This window comes from Amphiprion ocellaris, chromosome 13 (assembly GCF_022539595.1).
Source record: "Amphiprion ocellaris isolate individual 3 ecotype Okinawa chromosome 13, ASM2253959v1, whole genome shotgun sequence".
NCBI lineage: Eukaryota > Metazoa > Chordata > Actinopteri > Pomacentridae > Amphiprion > Amphiprion ocellaris.
Window position 1 is genome coordinate 6,324,706 of NC_072778.1, and position 19,230 is coordinate 6,343,935.

The 19,230-nt window shown below is 41.5% G+C and overlaps 1 protein-coding gene and 1 long non-coding RNA gene across 2 annotated transcripts; one reads left to right on the forward strand and one right to left on the reverse strand.

The window, feature by feature from the left end:
* Positions 1 to 6,794: 6,794 nt before the first annotated feature.
* Positions 6,795 to 10,808, reverse strand: LOC118469134 (uncharacterized). The gene is made up of 3 exons (XR_004845965.2): positions 10,597 to 10,808; positions 7,184 to 7,361; positions 6,795 to 6,938 (listed from the first exon to the last, which is right to left on the reverse strand). It is a non-coding gene; the product is annotated as an uncharacterized LOC118469134 (long non-coding RNA).
* A 443-nt stretch (positions 10,809 to 11,251) lies between these two features.
* On the forward strand, positions 11,252 to 18,998 carry LOC129350280 (ion-translocating oxidoreductase complex subunit C-like). Its single transcript, XM_055016307.1, has 2 exons — positions 11,252 to 12,878; positions 13,096 to 18,998. Exons 1-2 carry the CDS (start codon positions 12,322 to 12,324, stop codon positions 14,279 to 14,281), a joined length of 1,743 nt encoding a protein of 580 aa, XP_054872282.1. The 5' UTR covers positions 11,252 to 12,321; the 3' UTR covers positions 14,282 to 18,998.
* Positions 18,999 to 19,230: the final 232 nt, after the last annotated feature.

Genomic DNA, 19,230 nt, shown 5'->3' on the forward strand with positions numbered 1-19,230 from the left:
ACGATGTGGAGACAAGAAAATTAGTCAGTATGAGCTGCTTGGTTGTTCTCCAACAAGTTTCATGTAACTGTCGAGGCTGTAAAGAGTCCAGAGGATATGGAACAAGCTCAGTTTCAGAAACACACATCTAAGCTATCACCACCGTGAACTCTATGCTACCCTCAAAGTGGCTATCAATGAGCAAAGTCAGACACTGACCTATAAATCAAAACCTACATGGTGTCAACACCACATGAACAGAGATGTTATAAGGGGGTGAATTAAAAAATTCTGAATTGAAAACTTTGGGGGAATTCTGTAGCTTCGGAGGCTGTGGTTATATGAGAAATGTCCCGCTTCTGTCTGAAAACGCTAATCGTCTCTTTTGTAACAGCAAGAAGATGCAAGAAGGTGCTGTGAAACTATATAGTCTGAATATACTTGTGTGAGAAAATTATTTTAAACCAAATTTTGGGGCAAAGTCACCAAGCAGTTGAATTAGTTTATGACTGCTGATTCTATACATGCAGATTTTATGTCCTGGTGACCTTTGAAATTGCAGTTCGGGCTTCCTCTCTGTTCATTTAGATAGGATCCTGGTCTTGTCAGCCTGAAATAACTGCCTGTAGGCATCACCACTGACTGTGTGTAAAAGATGGATGAAGCTACTGTACCCTCTTCCACTGGTTAGTGGACTTTCATTTCGAAGCTTTGGCTTGGAAATTTGCCGATCGCTATCTTGTCTTGAAAGCAGACATAACAAGTGAGCCATGGATCTGACTGAGAACTTCCTCTATACGTTAGAATTCTTTTTGCAGACACAGGAGTCAAACCCTGCTGGCCATTAGAAAGAATCCAGGTTTAAGGCATCTTATTTTGGCCTCATTTGTCAGAACCTGATGCTGCATCCATCTTTTAAGATAAAATCTATGAACAACACCCACCTGTCACTCAAGGCGCCGACACCCTAAGTTATACAGAACTTTAGGACAATGCTATTTAAATGGATGAGTTTTATACCAATTCTCACTCTGTCATGAATGAGGAAGTTGACTATAGAGAAGGAATTTAAAGAATTTCCGTAAAGGGCTGTAAGCTTGTCTGTTTGTGCTGCAAAGTTGGCCTTCTTACCATGAGGTCTATAGAGTTAGCCTCAAGAGGCCATTAAAGGAAAGTCAGATTATGCTACTTTGATTCAATGCTAGGGCTAACTGGGAAACACAGCTAATGCTATCTCCCTGGTGGAATAAAATAGTAGAAATACATTTTTCATGACTTACCCAGAGCTGTCATAGTTTTGCTTATAGCCAACAGGCCTTTGTAGTTTGGTTTCTGGATACAAAAGATATGCAGAGGCAACTGAAACACTGACCTGCTACTCTCAGTTTGTCCCACGTCTTGAATCCCTGTTGATATTTGAAAACCACAACATTGATTATTTTTTGCTTCAAAACCTTACATGATTTGTTTTTGTTCTAGAAAGACATTTTTAACTTTCACAGATGCCAAAAATTGAATGCAAACCTGCATGTCTCTGTAGCAATGCTAGATATAGCTGCTATGTGATAATATTTTAAGCCACCTCTCAGTCAAAAAGGAGCTAAACATTAAAAGTAACTTAAAAGAAACTTTAAAAGGGGAGGAGGACTAGTACATCAGAACTCCCCTTGTTATTATGTTTAATAAACCAAAACACTTAATTGTGGACATAAACATTTGAATTCATTACCTGGTAAAATATGACAGTATTTCCACTCGAAGCTGTGAGGTCTTTGTACTAATTTTCTAAGGTGGTAAAGCTGCGTCTCATATTATAAACTAATTCCCTGGTTGCAAATAAAGGTAATGACTTAGCAAAAACTGAAATGAAGGTATTATGTAGCACATCAGCAGGGGCACTATTTTCTAAAGCCATGAAAATATTCCAGTTGCAGGAAACTGTACTTAGGAGGGTTTATGATGTTAGTTTAATGGCACAGGCAAATGGCACACTGGGCTTGTTGTCAGACTGGTGGCATCTTGGGTTAAGTACTACTTGGAATCCCTTCAAATGCTTGGATAATTCACTTGAGCCTGGCCCGATTGCACTGTCAGATGTGTTCACATTTGAATCATCCTGAGGACTGTTGCATTGGAAGAATCAATGCATGCTGTCTTGATTTCAGATAACACGGTGTTTCTTGCAGAACTGGGAACACTGCATGCTTAAAAGTGCTAATCTTTGCTGAAAGGCAAAAAAGCAACTTCTGCAATTAGATTTTAACACTAGGCCTGATGGCTATATTGCATCATAGTAGAAGCTTACAAGAGGATTATGATTATAGCAGGGTAACCTTTTCCTGCTGTTACATCAACAAACACTGCGTAATTGTTAACACTGCTTGTGCTGTCAGTGGTGTTACTGTGGTTGACTCAGAGTTTACTGATACTATCCTTCATTATATTATAAATGGAAATATTACACCACATTTTGTGATGCTAGTAACCCTGTAGAGTAAATAAGAAGAATATAATGCATCTTTGATGACCGGATTAAACTCCACCTCACTCATATCCAACATAACAATGCTGTTAACACTCAAATGCATCACTAGAAATAATACCAAAACCTGCTGCCATCACAATGTCTTCCTTGATAGCATTAAGAGATATTTTTGGATTTAGTTTGGAGGCTGGAAAAAGCAGAAAACATCAAATCATCATCACTTGTTGAAATTACCTTTTCCACTGAAAACTACCTCCTCATGTGACTGAAAACTGAAATGATGACAAAGAAGCTGCAAGCCATAAAAACAAAGCCATGAGCAAAATCAGACTAAAATGCATTAACCACATTACAGACAGACATTTAGCAATTGTTGATTTTATAATATTGATTAGTAGAACTTAAAAGAAAATTTGAATCCAAAACCTTGACATGTAATTGCTTTGAATTTAATTGTGGTACTGCTTCTTTTTCCTCAAATTTTATTAACTAATTTGTTAGCCACTTGGGGGCAGCAGACACAAGCTGTAGACACAAACACTGATGGTAACCTCTAATGAAGTTGCTATGGCTAATGAGGTAGCAAACAGGTACCTATGAAAGCCTGGTGTATAAACCACAATCCAAATCTACACAAATGTTACGAAGACTACAGATCGCTGTGGAACAGGTTGTACTGCAAGATGCCCACTATTAATATAGTCTGGGTTCGATTTTCGGCTCCTGGCCTAAGTGACCTTGGACAAGCCTCTGAACCTAAACTTCTTCCTGAGAGTGGGCGAGCATGGCAGCTCTGCCACCACTGATGCGTGTCAATGGGGAACACTGTGTAACATTTTCGAGTGCAGACCATTTACTATTGATGTCGTAGTCTATGTAAGTGACCTTCGCTGTTGTGAGCATTTATACTTGTATGCTGGTGTGTCAGTGTCCCTCTGCTATTACATCACCAAACAAGAAAAGCTCTCAGAGGGCACAGTACTCCTCCAAGGCTGTTGTATCATTTCCAAAAGCTGCAATCTTGAAAAAACTTGTGGTAGAAATCACGACACCATAGAATGTGGCCATGTAATATAGATGTACCCAAAAATGTACACCAAAATGACCTTGTGCTGAGCACAGATGTGTGTTATTCATGTGTACGTTATGTACAGATACCGAATCGCGTGACCTAAATATGTAGCGGGTGGCGGGGAATTGATCAGACTCGGAAACAATCCCACAATTTAATCAATTGTTCCTTGTATCATTTCTGATGGGTAAGTCCCAGTAAGCCCGCAGTGGTCGATTTGTAGTAGGATCGCAATTATATGATCATCAGCAGGCAGCTGATGTAGTGTTCACTTGTAGTTATTGTTACAGTGACACTGTGCTGCTATCTCGCAATAATAAAGAAATCTTTAACAAATCCATGGATCCAGACTATAAGCCGCATCACTGCCAAAATCTAATTACTTGGTCCTTGTGTGATTTCTGACCTTCCCTGAAAATTTCATCAAAATCTGTTAGTCCATTTTTGAGTAATGTCTCTAACAGACAGACAGACAGACAGAGAAACAGACAAACGTATGTCAATTGTCACATAACTCTGCCGTTCCTTAGGTGGAGTAATAATAGAGTAAATGTTTATATGCCACTGTAACAAGTTTCTTCATGGTCTTCGTTGGAGCTGAAGCCAATGAATGGTGTTACTTTTACTGAAAATACTGCAACACAGAAAAAAGTCTAAACACGGTTTACATCTGCATTGTGAGCAAGCCAGACACAATTCCAACTTATTACTCACTGTTTCACATAAGCATCATTTTTGCATAATCAGTATGCTGTGGAAAAATGGCATATTACTATCAGGTGATCCAAGTGGACCAGTCACAGTGGTTGTGGTCTGTAGTTACTTTTCTGCAGAGGTGCACATCAGACTACGACGTAGATATATAGCAGAAGGTTAAATGAAGTTTACACATCCAGCCAAGCACAAAGCAACATTAGCATTCATCTGTTTGTTTCCACTTGATAAGTCCAATAATCCTTCTCCCTCCAGCTCCGGTTTGGTCACTGCCAACTCCCACAAAAATGATCTGGTTATTTAGCGGCTAAATGCTCCAGTATGTTTACCACCAGGTAGAGTAGTGCAGAATTATCTAAGCTTTTCACTGACAACAGCTGCTGTGCATCTGTAAAAAACCCAAAGTACGTGTTGAAAGATGCAAAAACTCTCAGTGGACTTGAGAACAACAGGGTGATATCTCTATAGGTTTGTCATTACAAGTGACTCCTTTTACATTACACATAGTAATTGGATCCATTGTTAATGTACAGATATTGATTAGTCCCACTTTAAGGAGAGAATGTGAGCAATCCTTCACCTCGTACAAAGTAAGAAAGATGCAACACACAGCAGAGATTCAGCAGCCCTTATCGGTTTACTCAGACGTGAATTCAGCTCTCTAATGTCAAGTATGTTATCCTTTGTAGCCATGTGAGAGCTGTGCATCATACATAGATTAAAGCCCTGAAGCTGTCTGAGGAGAAGTGTGTAAATCTTTTACTGTACATCGAACCACCTCTTTAAAATGCCTCCCGCAGTTCTATTATTACCGGGGCATGGATTTCATGTTTGTCAAGGCAGAAAATAATAGCTTTGGAAGTGTTATGTTCATCCATGAAAAATGTGACAAAGAGAAGCTCTACTGAAATATGCTGACTGTGGTCGAGCACATCCCGTACCTCCCACAAGAGAGAGAGGAGATTCCTTGATTTGTGTCCTTCGATTCAGCGATCACATATCACAAATGGTGGAGTTAAAAAAAAAGAGCAGAGGTGCAGATGGATCCCTGAGGCACTCCATTAAGCAAAGTTTAACATGGTAAGCATTTCTTGAGTTACACTGGTATCAAATGCCCTGCCACCTATGAAGTGCCTAGGGATACGTTTTTCAAGTATGAATAAAAAAGACTTTGGCCTTGAGCTATTGCTTAAAAAAAAACTACTGGAATCAGAATAAATTCTATTTATAACACCACATTTGCCATGCTGAGTATGAGGCAAAATAAGATGTATGATAAGCTAGAAACAACCTGGGGACAGAAAGGTCTGTTCAGCCAGCTTGAAAGGGAAACGGGAGAATCATGAGACTGCAGGAAGCTGGTCCTGAAAGTTGGCAAGCTCCTGCAGAGAGTTCCACTGAGGTTGGGAGATGTTCTGTAATTTCCGACCCCGAGCTAATCTGTACAGCATGCTGTGTGGTGAGAGTGCGATTTCTACTCGGGGCGGGGGGATGACGGATTTGTTGCATTTGAACTCCCTCATGTCCTCCTTGTCATGTCTGTAATTAAATATGCGCTCCCTGGGAGACAGTGGGGTTCTGAGTAATAAAAAGGCCGCTTTGTGGGCCTCCCACTCTCTCTCTCTCTTGTGCAGTTTTAGTTAGTGTTTGTCGGCATAGTGACAAACCCCCAGACATGCTTTACATGCAGTTTTAATGCTCACAAAGTTAACCTCCATATCAGCCAAGAATTATATCTGCTCAAACCACACCATCTTCATCTTGTCTAATCTTGACTAAATGGTTGGAACAGATGTTTCCCTTCATGCAGCTCAAGTAGAAACATTAATAGGGAATGTTTTCTGGGTTTTTTTGTTGTTTTTTTTTTTATACCAAATTAGCTCAACTACTGTATGTCTTGAAGACCATTTTATAGTAAGGGTTGCTTGGCTTTATTAACTAAAAACACTATGATTGGTAGAACTGCTGACCTCACAGCCCTTACTGCCATATTTTATAGTTATCACTTTATTTTTCTTTGTCAGTCATGTTTGTAATAAACTTTAAGGTTTTTTTTTTAATTTAACCAACCTCATTTCCAAAAAAAAATAAAAAATAGCATTCCTTTATAGCTTACTGCATTTGCATTCGTATTTTCAAATCAGCATATTTTCAAGACTGTGATGTTATAGGAAAGACTTCCAGTTTGAAGCAGCCTATAGGGTCCAGTCTAGAGGTAGCAGAGACATATTATGAACTAGACCCATCTTCCTCAAGCTGCCACAGAATGCAAGTGGTAAAGTTCTGATATTTATGTACACTATTTACACTATTTATAGGAGTGGACACATGCCAAAACATGATCATCATAAAATGACCAAGATAACCAACAAAAATAAATCAGTTTACCTTCCTAATGTCACAGTCCTGATGAGATGATTAGCAGCAGCTGCAGGACCTGCAGCTGCTGCTGCTAATCACTCATCCTCTCACTATAAAAACTGGTGATGCATGCAGTGCAGCACTGGATCATTGTCCTCCCCTTCAGTCTCCATGTAGTGAGACTCAGCCGACAGAGCAGCGTGCGTCTTTCCCCCAGCCGTCCGCCAGATAGTGGATGTGGATGTGGATGTGGACCCGGACCCTTGCTGTCCCTGCCCCGATCGGCCGGCCCGCTCCTCGAAGGACCCGGCGTCGTCTCTGTGAGTTCTGGCCATAGTTGGCATTTTTGTTAGTATTTTTGAGTTTTTGTAATAAAAGCCTGTTTTTGCCAGTCTGCCTTCTGTCTGCTCTGTGTCGCTTCTCACATTTAGGTTCAAAATCCCCACGAACTGTAACACTTAAGTACTAAAACAAGAGAAAACACACTAAAATAGCTGGCCACCCCTATAAGCTCCCATATCAAAAGGACAGAACTGCATGTACAAATCCAGAACAGCTGTGTAGCCACTTACATCATCTGGTAGACGGGCAGATTCCCTGCATCAAGGTAGTGTCATCCTGGTTCCTTAAGCATTTGGCCTCATCGATCCAGGGTCAATCACCTGCAGGTGGGCAGCTAGCTAACCAATCACGGGCTGACAACATCACAGCCACACCTGGCATCCATGCACTGTTTCTTCTGGGAGACAACTGAGAATAAGAAACATACAGGGAGGTAGGATGGGATGATGTTGGTCAAAAACAGGACTTTAAATTTTCTCACTGTTTTGTTAGGTTTGGCCATCAGTGCTACATTATTTAGGGAAAATATCACATTTTGGTTGACACTTTGACAATTACTCATTAGAAACTTGGGTAAGTCGAGGCAACAATATTATTTGGTTATGTCTAGAAGTCTCATGGTTTGGGCTAAAGGCTCCACTTTTACAACATGGTCTCCTCCATTTTCTGGTTTACCAGCATGATGAGCCTCACCACATCCAATATACAGTTGGTTGGCAAACATACGTTGACTAGAAATGTATTTGTGATATGTTGTGAATAAACATAAAAATACAATTTCCTCAAAATGTATTTAAGAAATAAATGTAGTTGTGTAAGAACGTAATTTTCAAGAGATGGGTTTGGGGTAGCTGAGTAGAGGCTGCTTTGTTAAAGTTGTTGTAATTAGTGGTTTTGATTAATGAGAAGTTTTATCTACATTCCAGAGGTTTTCACATTTCCATCCTGGAGGATCCTGCACCGGGACCAGGCCACATGTCTGATAAAAACACAATGGGCACCAAGCGTGGCATGTTCACCAAAGAGGCCATTGAGTAGCGTTTGTTGTGTTACACTTCTGTTGTACTGAATTCGGTAGAGATGCAGTATATTTAAAGCAGGTATATTAACGTCACTACCACTGACTTATTGATATGATGCTATTTTTTTTTTTTTTTTTAGTAAAAAATGTCAGAAATTTCAGTGTCAGCAGAGTATTCATCCAACTACTATACTCTGTACAGAGAGACTGATTGTGTTTCAAAATTCTCCCAGGTGTCTACTATCCAATGAACACAACATTGCTCATTTTGGTCCCACAGCTGTGGAAATGTCACTAATTGTAATTGGAGATATTTTTCAGAAGGAATTTTTTTTTAAAAAAGCAAGAAACAAAAGCTAAGGCTTATGACGGTAAGGGTGTGGTAATATGGAAATATGTTAAAAAGCTCTATTTTCTAGATTACCAGTGCTGCCCTTTCTAACAGTGACAATGCCAGGAAAGATTTTAAAATGTAAATGAAGGTTGTAAGAAGCTGCTTGAAAAGCAAAATGTGACGTTATTTTTTGGGAGGACACTTCAGGCCTATTTATGGTTAACAATGAGCACCCCAACTACAATTATTAATAGAAATTTTGCATGAAAAATTACCCAGTGCAGCACTTTACATTTATAGTTCTGTATTTCCTCACCATCTTCCCTGCACTTTAAACCTCATTCATTTGGGACAAGTACACACAGTGACCTCTCGTAATTTGTGATAATTGCAGTCATCTGTGATCTAAATCTCATGAAAGACTGCCATGTGTGTAATTTGCAGAGTAAAAACGTCACCACACATTACCTCCCATAATTTTTGACAAACAAAGATATGTTCAGTGATGATATTATTCTCATGTGAATCAGTATTTTAAGAATGATGCTTAAACGACTGCATCCAATTGTAACATTGAATAGAGAAGGTGCTCAGAGTGGGCTGTGAATGTTTCAGAGAAAAACCCATAATACTATCATTAAATTACCTGATCATTATAAGCAGTTTAGTTATTTGTCTACAAACGTGTAACAATGCATGAAACATGGCACCTGTGACACAAGGGGAGTAAATTAAATTGCAACAATGTGTGTCTTACTGTGCCCCCCAGCATGTATAACAGGCCATAAATCCAGTTTTATTGCTCCTGCATTCCTGCGGATATATGTCCTCTCTACAAAGCGATATTAGGTATCACTGCGCAAACACAAAACCGACGAGATCTCCTCCATCACTCACATGCACCACACATACAGTATCTTTGAGATCAGGGTTGAGGGGCCGTTTTGTGCTGAGCTTTTATCTCATATTTCATCTGTCTTTTCAAACAGCACAAGCAGCAGTCGGTGTCTGATTCATCCCCATGCTTCACTAAACCAGGTTTATCGCGACTCCCTTGTCAGCAGTTTTATAATTATCACGTTAAGCTTATTGTATTTCACAAGCACAAAGTCCTGTCTGGGATTTGCATGTTCTACATTCTTATACATACAGAAATAAATCTTCATTTTCAACCAAGTGGAAAATGATATTGCCATTTTGACAGCTTTTTCCGAGATTGTATTTCAGGTCTTACACGTCCGTCCCTTCAGCATAAAAGACCATACAATGTGTGCAAGGAAGTGGAATACATTCCACCACAAACTGCCCATGCTTATACCCTATCTCAACTTTCATCAAAGTGGATAATGCACAGCGGTTCCACTCTGGTGCTGTTAATTTTGCAGTGTCGAACAAAAAAAAAGGTGAGGGGAAATGCAGTGTTTATCATATCTGCCCTGATGCCTGCTGTGGCAGAATGTGGATCCAGTGTTTCTCTGTACACAAGCTCAGGCTGTTTATCAAACTTGTTATGATGGACTTTGGTTTGTGTTGTCAACCCAGCAAATGGTCTGTGACTGAGGCTGTTGTAGAGGCCTAAACCCATTCTGCAAGAAAATCATGTTTATTATGTCTGTTTTGTGTTTTATTTTTCCGTGAATTGGAGGCTTATATAGACTTTCTAGAGTTTGCTTGTTGTAAAAATGTGTAGCAAAATAGAGAAAATTTGCATCCGTTTTCCATTTACAAGAAGAATCGAGTTCAGACATGGATATTTGTATCAGTACTGCCTCTGTACGTATCTCAAAATGTTTAGAACAGCATCTACAGCACATTCCATTACTATTGGCCAGTAATTTTGTTTCTGCTTAACATTTTCACTTTACATTAAATGTTAAAGATAACTTATAATTAAACAATGCATTCAAAAAGTCATAGACACCAATTTCTGCCTTGCTCCTCCTTTCTAGACTGGTTTTATAGTAGCAGTGAGGACATCACCAGCGAGCCGAGTCCAAATAACTGTGTGGCTTGTTGCTAGTGTCATTCTTGGGGCACTTTTACCACAAACCAGTCATGGAAAGTGGAAAATTGCATTATGGGTACAACGTCTGGGCCTGGAGAGTAACACCAACGCAGTTCCTCAAACATCTACATGAGGCTGGCTCCAAAAGTAAGTTATTCCCGATAGATCCTGATGTGAAAGGCTGAGCTGTACAGCAGAAATGAGCATGCCTACAGCGTTTTTGGTCTCAATAATTTTCCCATTCATGACAATAGTACAAAGGGTACATTTGTATGTAACTCACCTATTTGAACCATTGTAGCCACTTTTAAGTAACAGCCTGGTGCCATTCATGTCCCAGACAGGTTTTCATGGCCCGCCCCAGCTCCACATCTTTCGTCATTTTTGGATTATCTGGGAGCTGGAAGGAATCAGGCACTGATGAAATGCTGGAGCCAAAACACTGAGCTTCAAAGCCTCTTCAGGGATTCTCTGGGTGCGTCATGGAGGCTTCATCCATCTTTGTCTAGTCAGGACGCAGGTTTATAAAGGACAAGAAAGGAAATGTAAACATAGCACGTACTAGTTTAAAAGAAACTTGTATTTCCAACTTTAGCACCTATTTTGACAGGACTTAGCAGCTCCTGGTCAAAGCTTTGCATGTCTGATTATCAGGCCAGTGTTAGTTGCTAGTTCTTACCTTCCTTGTTTTTGATATCTGCTCCCATGTTAATAGGTTACAGCAGCCACAAAGCCTTCGTCTCAGATCCGCTGGATCGGTATCCAGTCCGATCCAGGCCAAAATGACTGGATAGTTCCTCGGAGTTTTTTTTTTTTTTTTTATTAGAACCTGTTCGATCCATAAGCCCAATCTATCTCATATTTCCCCAACTTCATTTTGCGCGACATGCCGTAAAACAGACTAGCTGTTGCCATGGTTGCCATGTGCCTGTGTTTTCGTCACGTGAGCAGAGCGTGGACAGAAGCCTGCAGAGCTGTAGTCATGTCTGCCGTGTGGAATTACTTTACGCTAACGGAGGAGAAAAGTAAAACAGCAGAGTGCAACGTTTGCAAAATAACTGTCTGAAGGGGCGGCAGCAAAACCGGACATTTTAACACAACGAACTTAATAAAGCATCATGGAAAGGAGTACGGAGACTTTTTACAGGCGAATGCAAAGAAAAGCGAACCGCGGCAACCATCGTTGCAGGAAACACTGCAGAAGAGTGCAAAACTCGCTCCAGAGAGCACCAAGGCCAAAATGATAACAGAGAAAATTGTCGAGTTCATTTTGCTGGATGACCAACCACTTTGTGTGGTGGAAAATGCGGGTTTTCGAGGTTTGGTACAACATTTGGAGCCGCGCTATCAGCTACCAAACCAGCACCGCATCTCTGACACACTAATCCCACTGAAGTACAAACAGGTGAGCGACTTCATCTCTAAACGTTTGGGAAGTGCAGTCATGGTTAGTTTAACAACTGACGTTTGAAGTTCAGACGTGTGTCCAGTGTCCCTAATCAGTCTGACAGCACAGTGGATAGACTCAAGTTTTACTTTGCAGAAAGCTGTGCTACAAGCTAAGAAGTTTCGTGACTCACACACAGGAGAGGCAATCGCTACAGCAAAGGAGGAGATACTGAATGTATGGAAAACTGAGAAGAGCGGAGTCCATGTAATCTTGCGGGACAATGCCAGTAATATGATAAAAGCAATGGATCGTCTTGGGGTTGCCAATGTAGGATGCTTCGCCCACACTCTGCAGCTTGTTGTTAATGAGGGGCTGCTGTCGCAGCGTAATGTGAGTGACGCGCTGGCTGTTGGAAGAAAAATCCTGGGTCATTTCAAACACTCAAAACTTGCATACTCACGCTTGCAAGACATGACTGTCCAGGCACCGAGTTCCCAGTCCGGATAGCCGACAGCGACAGGGGCTGCCTGTGGTACAAGAAGGACAACAAATTCAAAATCCCAAAAGCCTACATCAGATTCCACATAATCTCTCCAGTAATCCAACAATCTGCTACAAATGTGGTCTTGTTTGATCTGCTGGTCAACATTCTGGGTCCCAACCTGGCAAAGCCGGCCTATGAGGCTGAAGTGGCCCAGCTGGGATATAAACTGGCGGCCGGTGAACACGGCCTGGCCATCAAGGTTAAAGGATTGGGAGTTGAATATGCCGCCCAAACGTCTACAGCAAGACGTACGGACACGATGGAACAGCTGGTATGACATGATCCAGAGCCTCCTTGCAGAGAAACGAGCCCTGTGTGCATACACAGCAGAGTACGAGCTGCCAGCCACACTGACTGCGACCCAGTGGGGGCTACTAGAAAACACTGTACAAGCTCTAGCCCCTTTTGAGGAGTTGACAAGGGAGGTGAGCGCCTCATCTGCTTCTGCATCTGATGTCATCCCCGTGGTCCAAGTCCTGAAACGCCTTCTCAGTCGACCAGAGGAGGCTGACGAGGAAATAAGGACCATAAAAGGCACCCTCTTGGAGGCTGTGAGAAGACGTTTCACACACCTGGAAACTGAGCCAATATACTCAGTTGCAACGCTTCTGGATCCAAGATATAAGGACAGGTATGTGTGGTTTCTTTACTTTATTAGAATGAGTGAGTAGATGAATGACAGAGAGATTCACATACTCAAACTGAATAATCTCACACCTATCAGTGTGTATGGATTTTTTAAAACTTACGTACTGTTATTCATAGTAAGAATGGATGAATGGATTTAATCACTGGATATTATGGCAGGTAAACTTTAAACCAGGCATATGTTTATTTTATCGTTCCAGGTACTTCTCAGATGCAGAAGCCTCAAGACGGGGAAAGGATGTGCTAATGGCAGAGGTAATGAAGATGGAGGAAGTGATTAGGAGGACCAGAGCAGGAGCCTCAGAGCCAGCAGAGGGGACCTCGTCCACCTCAGAGCCAGCAGAGGGGACCTCGTCCGCCTCAGAGCCAGCAGAGGGGACCTCGTCCGCCTCAGAGCCTGCAGAGAGGACCTCGTCCGCCTCAGAGCCAGCAGAGAGGACCTCGTCCGCCTCAGAGCCAGCAGAGGGGACCTCGTCCGCCTCAGAGCCAGCAGAGGGGACCTCGTCCGCCTCAGAGCCAGCAGAGGGGACCTCGTCCGCCTCAGAGCCAGCAGAGAGGACCTCGTCCGCCTCAGAGCCAGCAGAGGGGACCTCGTCCGCCTCAGAGCCAGCAGAGGGGACCTCGTCCGCCTCAGAGCCAGCAGAGGGGACCTCGTCCGCCTCAGAGCCAGCAGAGGGGACCTCGTCCGCCTCAGAGCCAGCAGAGGGGACCTCGTCCGCCTCAGAGCCAGCAGAGGGGACCTCGTCCGCCTCAGAGCCAGCAGAGGGGACCTCGTCCGCCTCAGAGCCAGCAGAGAGGACCTCGTCCGCCTCAGAGCCAGCAGAGGGGACCTCGTCCGCCTCAGAGCCAGCAGAGGGGACCTCGTCCGCCTCAGAGCCAGCAGAGGGGACCTCGTCCGCCTCAGAGCCAGCAGAGGGGACCTCGTCCGCCTCAGAGCCAGCAGAGGGGACCTCGTCCGCCTCAGAGCCAGCAGAGGGGACCTCGTCCGCCTCAGAGCCAGCAAAGAAGACGGCACGGGTGGAGGCTGCAAGCAAGAGCAAACTTGGAAACATTTTTGACGAAATCATGGAGGAAAGCACACCTTGTCCTGAGCCAGCTACAAGTGCACGTGTTGAGGTGCAGACCTACTTCAGCGAGCAAACTATTCTGCGTTCAGACAATCCACTGCTGTATTGGAAGGTTAACCAACCTAGACTGCCCTCCTTGGCAGTCACAGCTGCTAAATTTCTTTGTGCACCTTCAACAAGTGTGGAGAGCGAGAGGCTCTTCAGCACAGCCTCCAACATTATTGATGAAAAGAGGAGCAGACTGACAGCTGAGAAGGCTGAAATGTTAATCTTTCTGAAGAAAAATCTGCCCCTCATGTTGCAAGACAAGGCAGCTTAAATGAATCAGAAATACAGTCTAGACATTGTTATTCTGGTAAATGACTATTCTAGCTGGAAACGGCTGATTTTTAATGGAATATCTCCATAGAGGTACAGAGGAACATTTCCAACCATCACTCCTGTGTTCTAATGCTACATTGTGTTAGCTAATGGTGTTGAAAGGCTCATTGATAATTAGAAATCCCTTGTGCAATTATGTTAGCACATGAATAAAAGTGTGAGTTTTCATGGAAAGCATGAAATTGTCTGGGTGACCCCAAACCTTTGAACGGTAGTGTTAGCCTAGTTTTCACTCATAGCAAAAGAGAGAGAGATCATCAGGAAAAATACTGGCCTTCACCTGATGGTTTGTTAACTAATTAACCTCAAATAATTAGATCTTACATTAGGTTTCTGCTTTGTTTAGACCGAATGGTACAGATGTAGCCTCTACTTTCCCCTTTATCAGCTTGCTATAATGGTTAAAGAAAATAATCTTCTTCATGCCTGTGACCTGTTCAGATATCCTTGACACTGACACTAGGGTTTCATAACTCAGTTGTGGAGTGTTGCTGGTATAATGTCATTATGGCCATCAACAGATCTTTTTTCTGTCTAGTATAGCAGCTCTCGGATAAGAAAAAGGCTATAAGGCAAGAATCTAGATTAGGGATGGCTCGATACAACTTTTTCACATCCGATACTGATACTGCAGCCTTGAGGATCGGCCGATACCGATCTGATTCTTTTTGTCACTCTGAAAGTTGTTAATAATACATGACTGTAATTTGCTTGATACTGACATCTAAAAACACCATGTTCACTGTACAACAACTGTTTTGGTCCCCTAAAGAAAGAAGGAAAATATGTGACAACAACTGAAGTTATGTGTAACTGCTGTGGCTTTATTAAAACCTAAAGCTCACATCGCTTTTAACAGCATTTGTAAACACAACAGACCCAGCTGCACCATTCAGATGTTTGAAATAAAATAAAAGTGCAACTTAGTGCAAATATTTAAATTAAATTAAATAATCCCAGTGTACAAACAGAAAAGTCACATTATACCTCAATGACATTGCAAAGATGCAATAAATAATTTTATGAATTAACTTTAGGCGCCACAGTTTTTTCAGTAAAGTATTGTTTTGATATCACTTTTTCAAAAGGTTGTAACTTGAAAATGATTAGAGATAAAGGCATACTGTAAATGAGTAAAATCATCAGTGCGACCCAACATTTGTGATGAGAGTAAATTCACTCATCTAATTTGCATATTATGACATCACCAGGCGGCAGACATATGGATTACATAACGCAATCATCGCCGAATTTGCATAATTTCCAGTTTGCATGTAATTGTAATCAACGTTGTAGAAGAGACAAAAAGTGAGTATAAAACACCCAAAATATGTTTCTGAACTAGAGGCTAAATGCAGTGATTTATTTTAGTGTGACAGTGAAGAAACATTTTCATTTACATCCCGCTCTGTGAGCCAGGGCGGGATCTGCTGCGACTTTGCACATGCGCGATTCATCTGCTGTCTAGCCGCGGAGCGATGTGGGTCTCCTCTAATCAGACAGTGGGATGCTGCTAGGTTACTGGACTGACCGCCTGTGCTTTGGGACGGGGAAGAGCTCACAGCGCCACCTGCTGCTCGTTGACAACAGTAACTACAGAACGATCCGAGCTTTCATGTCAGACGGGCGGATCCAGATTAATTTAAGTGGGGGGGAACAGGGGGGTGCAACAGATATTTTTTTGGCGGGGGCTAATCTCCATCTGTGGGATGCTGCTGCTGACCTTCCTCCAGCCCACTGCTTCCAGCTGCCCATTTCCATCAATCTACTCTGCATTGCCCTTACTATACTTGATTTGCTCTTCTACATATTTTTGAATTTACCACCAGCTATATATGTAGTATGTTTAATGCCAGAGCCGTACACCATAGCAGTAAACTATAATCAGTTTCCATGTTAGTTGTACTTTGCATGTATCATCTGTCTTATCATGCATGTATCAAACTGTGTGTTTTATGGTCCCCTCTATCCCTGGACCTCTATCCTTCTACCTCTAACCCTCTACCTCTATCCCTCTATCTCTACCTCTTCTGTCCCTCTCAATCCGCCCGGCCAGCAGCAGATGGGTTCACCCACATAAAGAGCCGGGTTCTGCTCGAGGTTTTTTCCCTGTTAAAAGGGTGTTTTCTTTGCCACTGTCGCCTTTTGGCTTGCTCTGGGGGTCAGGCATATGGGTTCTGTAAAGCGTCTTGAGACAATTTGACGAAAACCAAGAGCTCCTTTATTTGTGACTTCCATTAAAAAAACTGATGAAAATAAGTTTGCCAGGGTTCTGACTGATAACAGATTATTAAATAATGAAAGTAATCGTTTAAATATTCCTTTAAACAATCCTTTTAGGTCTACATTTCCTTTACACTGACTTCTTGGTATATGTACAAGTATTTTGGGTGGAATATACCATTAAGCCCAATGTTCAAGGGTTCTTCTGGGAATATACCATTAAACCAACCTTTTAGGTAAATGTTCCAGGATGCTGGGTAGAATATACCATCAGATAAACCTTTTAGGTCTACATTGGAAGATTTTAGAGTAGAATAAACCAACTTCTCAGGTCTACATTTCAGGTGGAATATTCCTCCATACTAACTTTTTTGGTCTACATTGAAGGATTTTCTTCTAAACCACCCATTCGGGTCTATATTTGAGGTTTTAGGTGGAATATTCCTTTTAACCAGCCCCTCAGGATTTTGGATGGAATACTCGGTTACACCAACATTTTAGGTGCATGTCCAAGGATTTTTGGTGGAATGTTCCTTTAAGATGGATGCGTGAGGACCTTGTAGGTGGAATACTTCCTGAAACCAACCTTTTAGGTCAACATTCAAAGATTTAAGGTGGAACATTCCTTTAAATCAACCTACATTTCATGTTTTGATCATTATCAAGTGAGAAACTTCAATCTAGACTCCTCATAATGACGTTTGAGACTTATGCTGCTGTTATTTGTTTAGTCCAGACTAAATGACAGAAATCCACAACTGTAATTTTATTTCAGGACTCGGTTATTAAATGTCAAAACAATCCATGTGACTCTAAAACTCAACAGCTTTACAAACTCTAAGATTAAACTCTCCACAAGGATCCAAAATAAGTTGGACTTCTACATGAGAGCTTTAATTATTCTTCATCTACTTCCTGAAAAGTTTGGTCAATAAAAAAGACAAAAACTAATATTTTCAGCTGAACTAAAGACAGACTTTGTGATTTTTCTGCTCACATGTTGTGTTGTTGTAAACTTCCTCTTTCAGATAAATACCCGTCTAACCCCCTGGAAACCAGCGTTTTTCCTGATTTTGTGTTGCTCCTCGGCGACCCTAGACAGTCGGGTTGTAATGTTTTTGGAGCATCACACAATACTATGACGTTTTTACAATGATGGTTCTACTATGAAACCAGTTTGACATGTTCAGGTGTTCTTTGTGTGAAAACTCAGAGATTTCAGGTATCAGAAGGTGGTTTTCAACTTTCTTTGTTAACTTTCTGCTTCAACTTTAAACTAAATTTCCTTCACTAACCCAGACCTCTGGACTTCCAGTAAGCTGTGTTCCTATTGGCTGTCCCGGTGGCTGCTTGGTGTTATCAGGAACACCTGAGCAGCTCAGTGTCTTCCTGCTTTATTTAGCTGCAGACAAACATTTCCTCTGTTTCTCTTCACAACTGAACCGGGTTTGGCTCCATTGCTTTAGTTTGTTCTTTAGGCGTTGGTTTGCAGCTTCCAGCAGTAAAATAGACTTTAATGTGTTTCTTGGTGTGTTTCAGGGCTTTGTACCAGATAGTTGTCTTGGTAAATGTGGTTCTTTAGCCACAGTTAGCACATGGTGCTAATGTCTGCAGTGATTAGTGGATTTGGTGCAGCTGAGTTGTGTCTTTATCTTGGCTGTAGTGAGTCTTTAGAGGTTTTTGGTCAGACACATTCTGTATTCTCGTTTGAGAACCAACGTTGGTTGTCCAGAAGGTAAGAGTTCCTGTCCTGATTCTCTGTTCTCAGAGGTTCTCTGGTAGGCTGCAGGAGACTTTATCATTTGGGTTGTGCTAGTTTGGTTTTTGTATGGTTTCATTTGGACGACTATCTTGAGGCCCCTCCATGTGGTTCAGTGAGGTTTTCTGGAACAGTTCTACAAAGCAACCTGCAGCAGAAGAGACTTTGAGAGTTTTTAGGAAGTTCTGGAGAGCAGACTTTAGAGCAGCAGAAACATTTGTCAGTAGTTTGAGCAGGAGAAGGTGAGCTTCAGAGTAGAAATGAGACGGAAACCTTCTTGACCCGTGTGGTGAGGTCCTGTACCAAGAGTTTGAGCAGGTTGTGAAGAGTCTGTAGTTCTTTGGTCTGAAAGCACAAGAAGAGTCGACTCATTAAAGGAGAAAACAGGAGATATTGTTGCTTCTTCTGTCATTCTGCAGTTTCCAGTTTCCTTTGACTGAATATCAAGTTTATATGTTAATGATTTCCCATGTGAGCCCAAGAAGACTTCAATAAACTCCCTCAATCCCCTGGACACAACACATTTTATTACCATGTTAAATCTTTTTTTTTTTTTTTAAAGATGTTTTTGAGTTTAAATCATAGTTTTAGCGTAGTTCTTTCTCTTTGCTTGTTTAGTTTTGTCATCTGTGTAAAAGGTGCTAAACAAATAAAGTTGAATTGATAAACTGAATATTTCACTAACTCATGATTGTGACAAGTATTTTCATTGTGATTTAAGGGTTTGTTTCATTTTTAAGGTTGAGGTTAAAATCTTGACAGAAAAAGAAGATTAAAGAAATAAACTACATTTTTAAAAAAAGCAATTAAATCAGGAAAAAACATTTAATACAATAAAACTATTAAAAAGAAAATTAAACATTAAATACAATTAAATTATACTAAACAGACAAAATATTTAATTA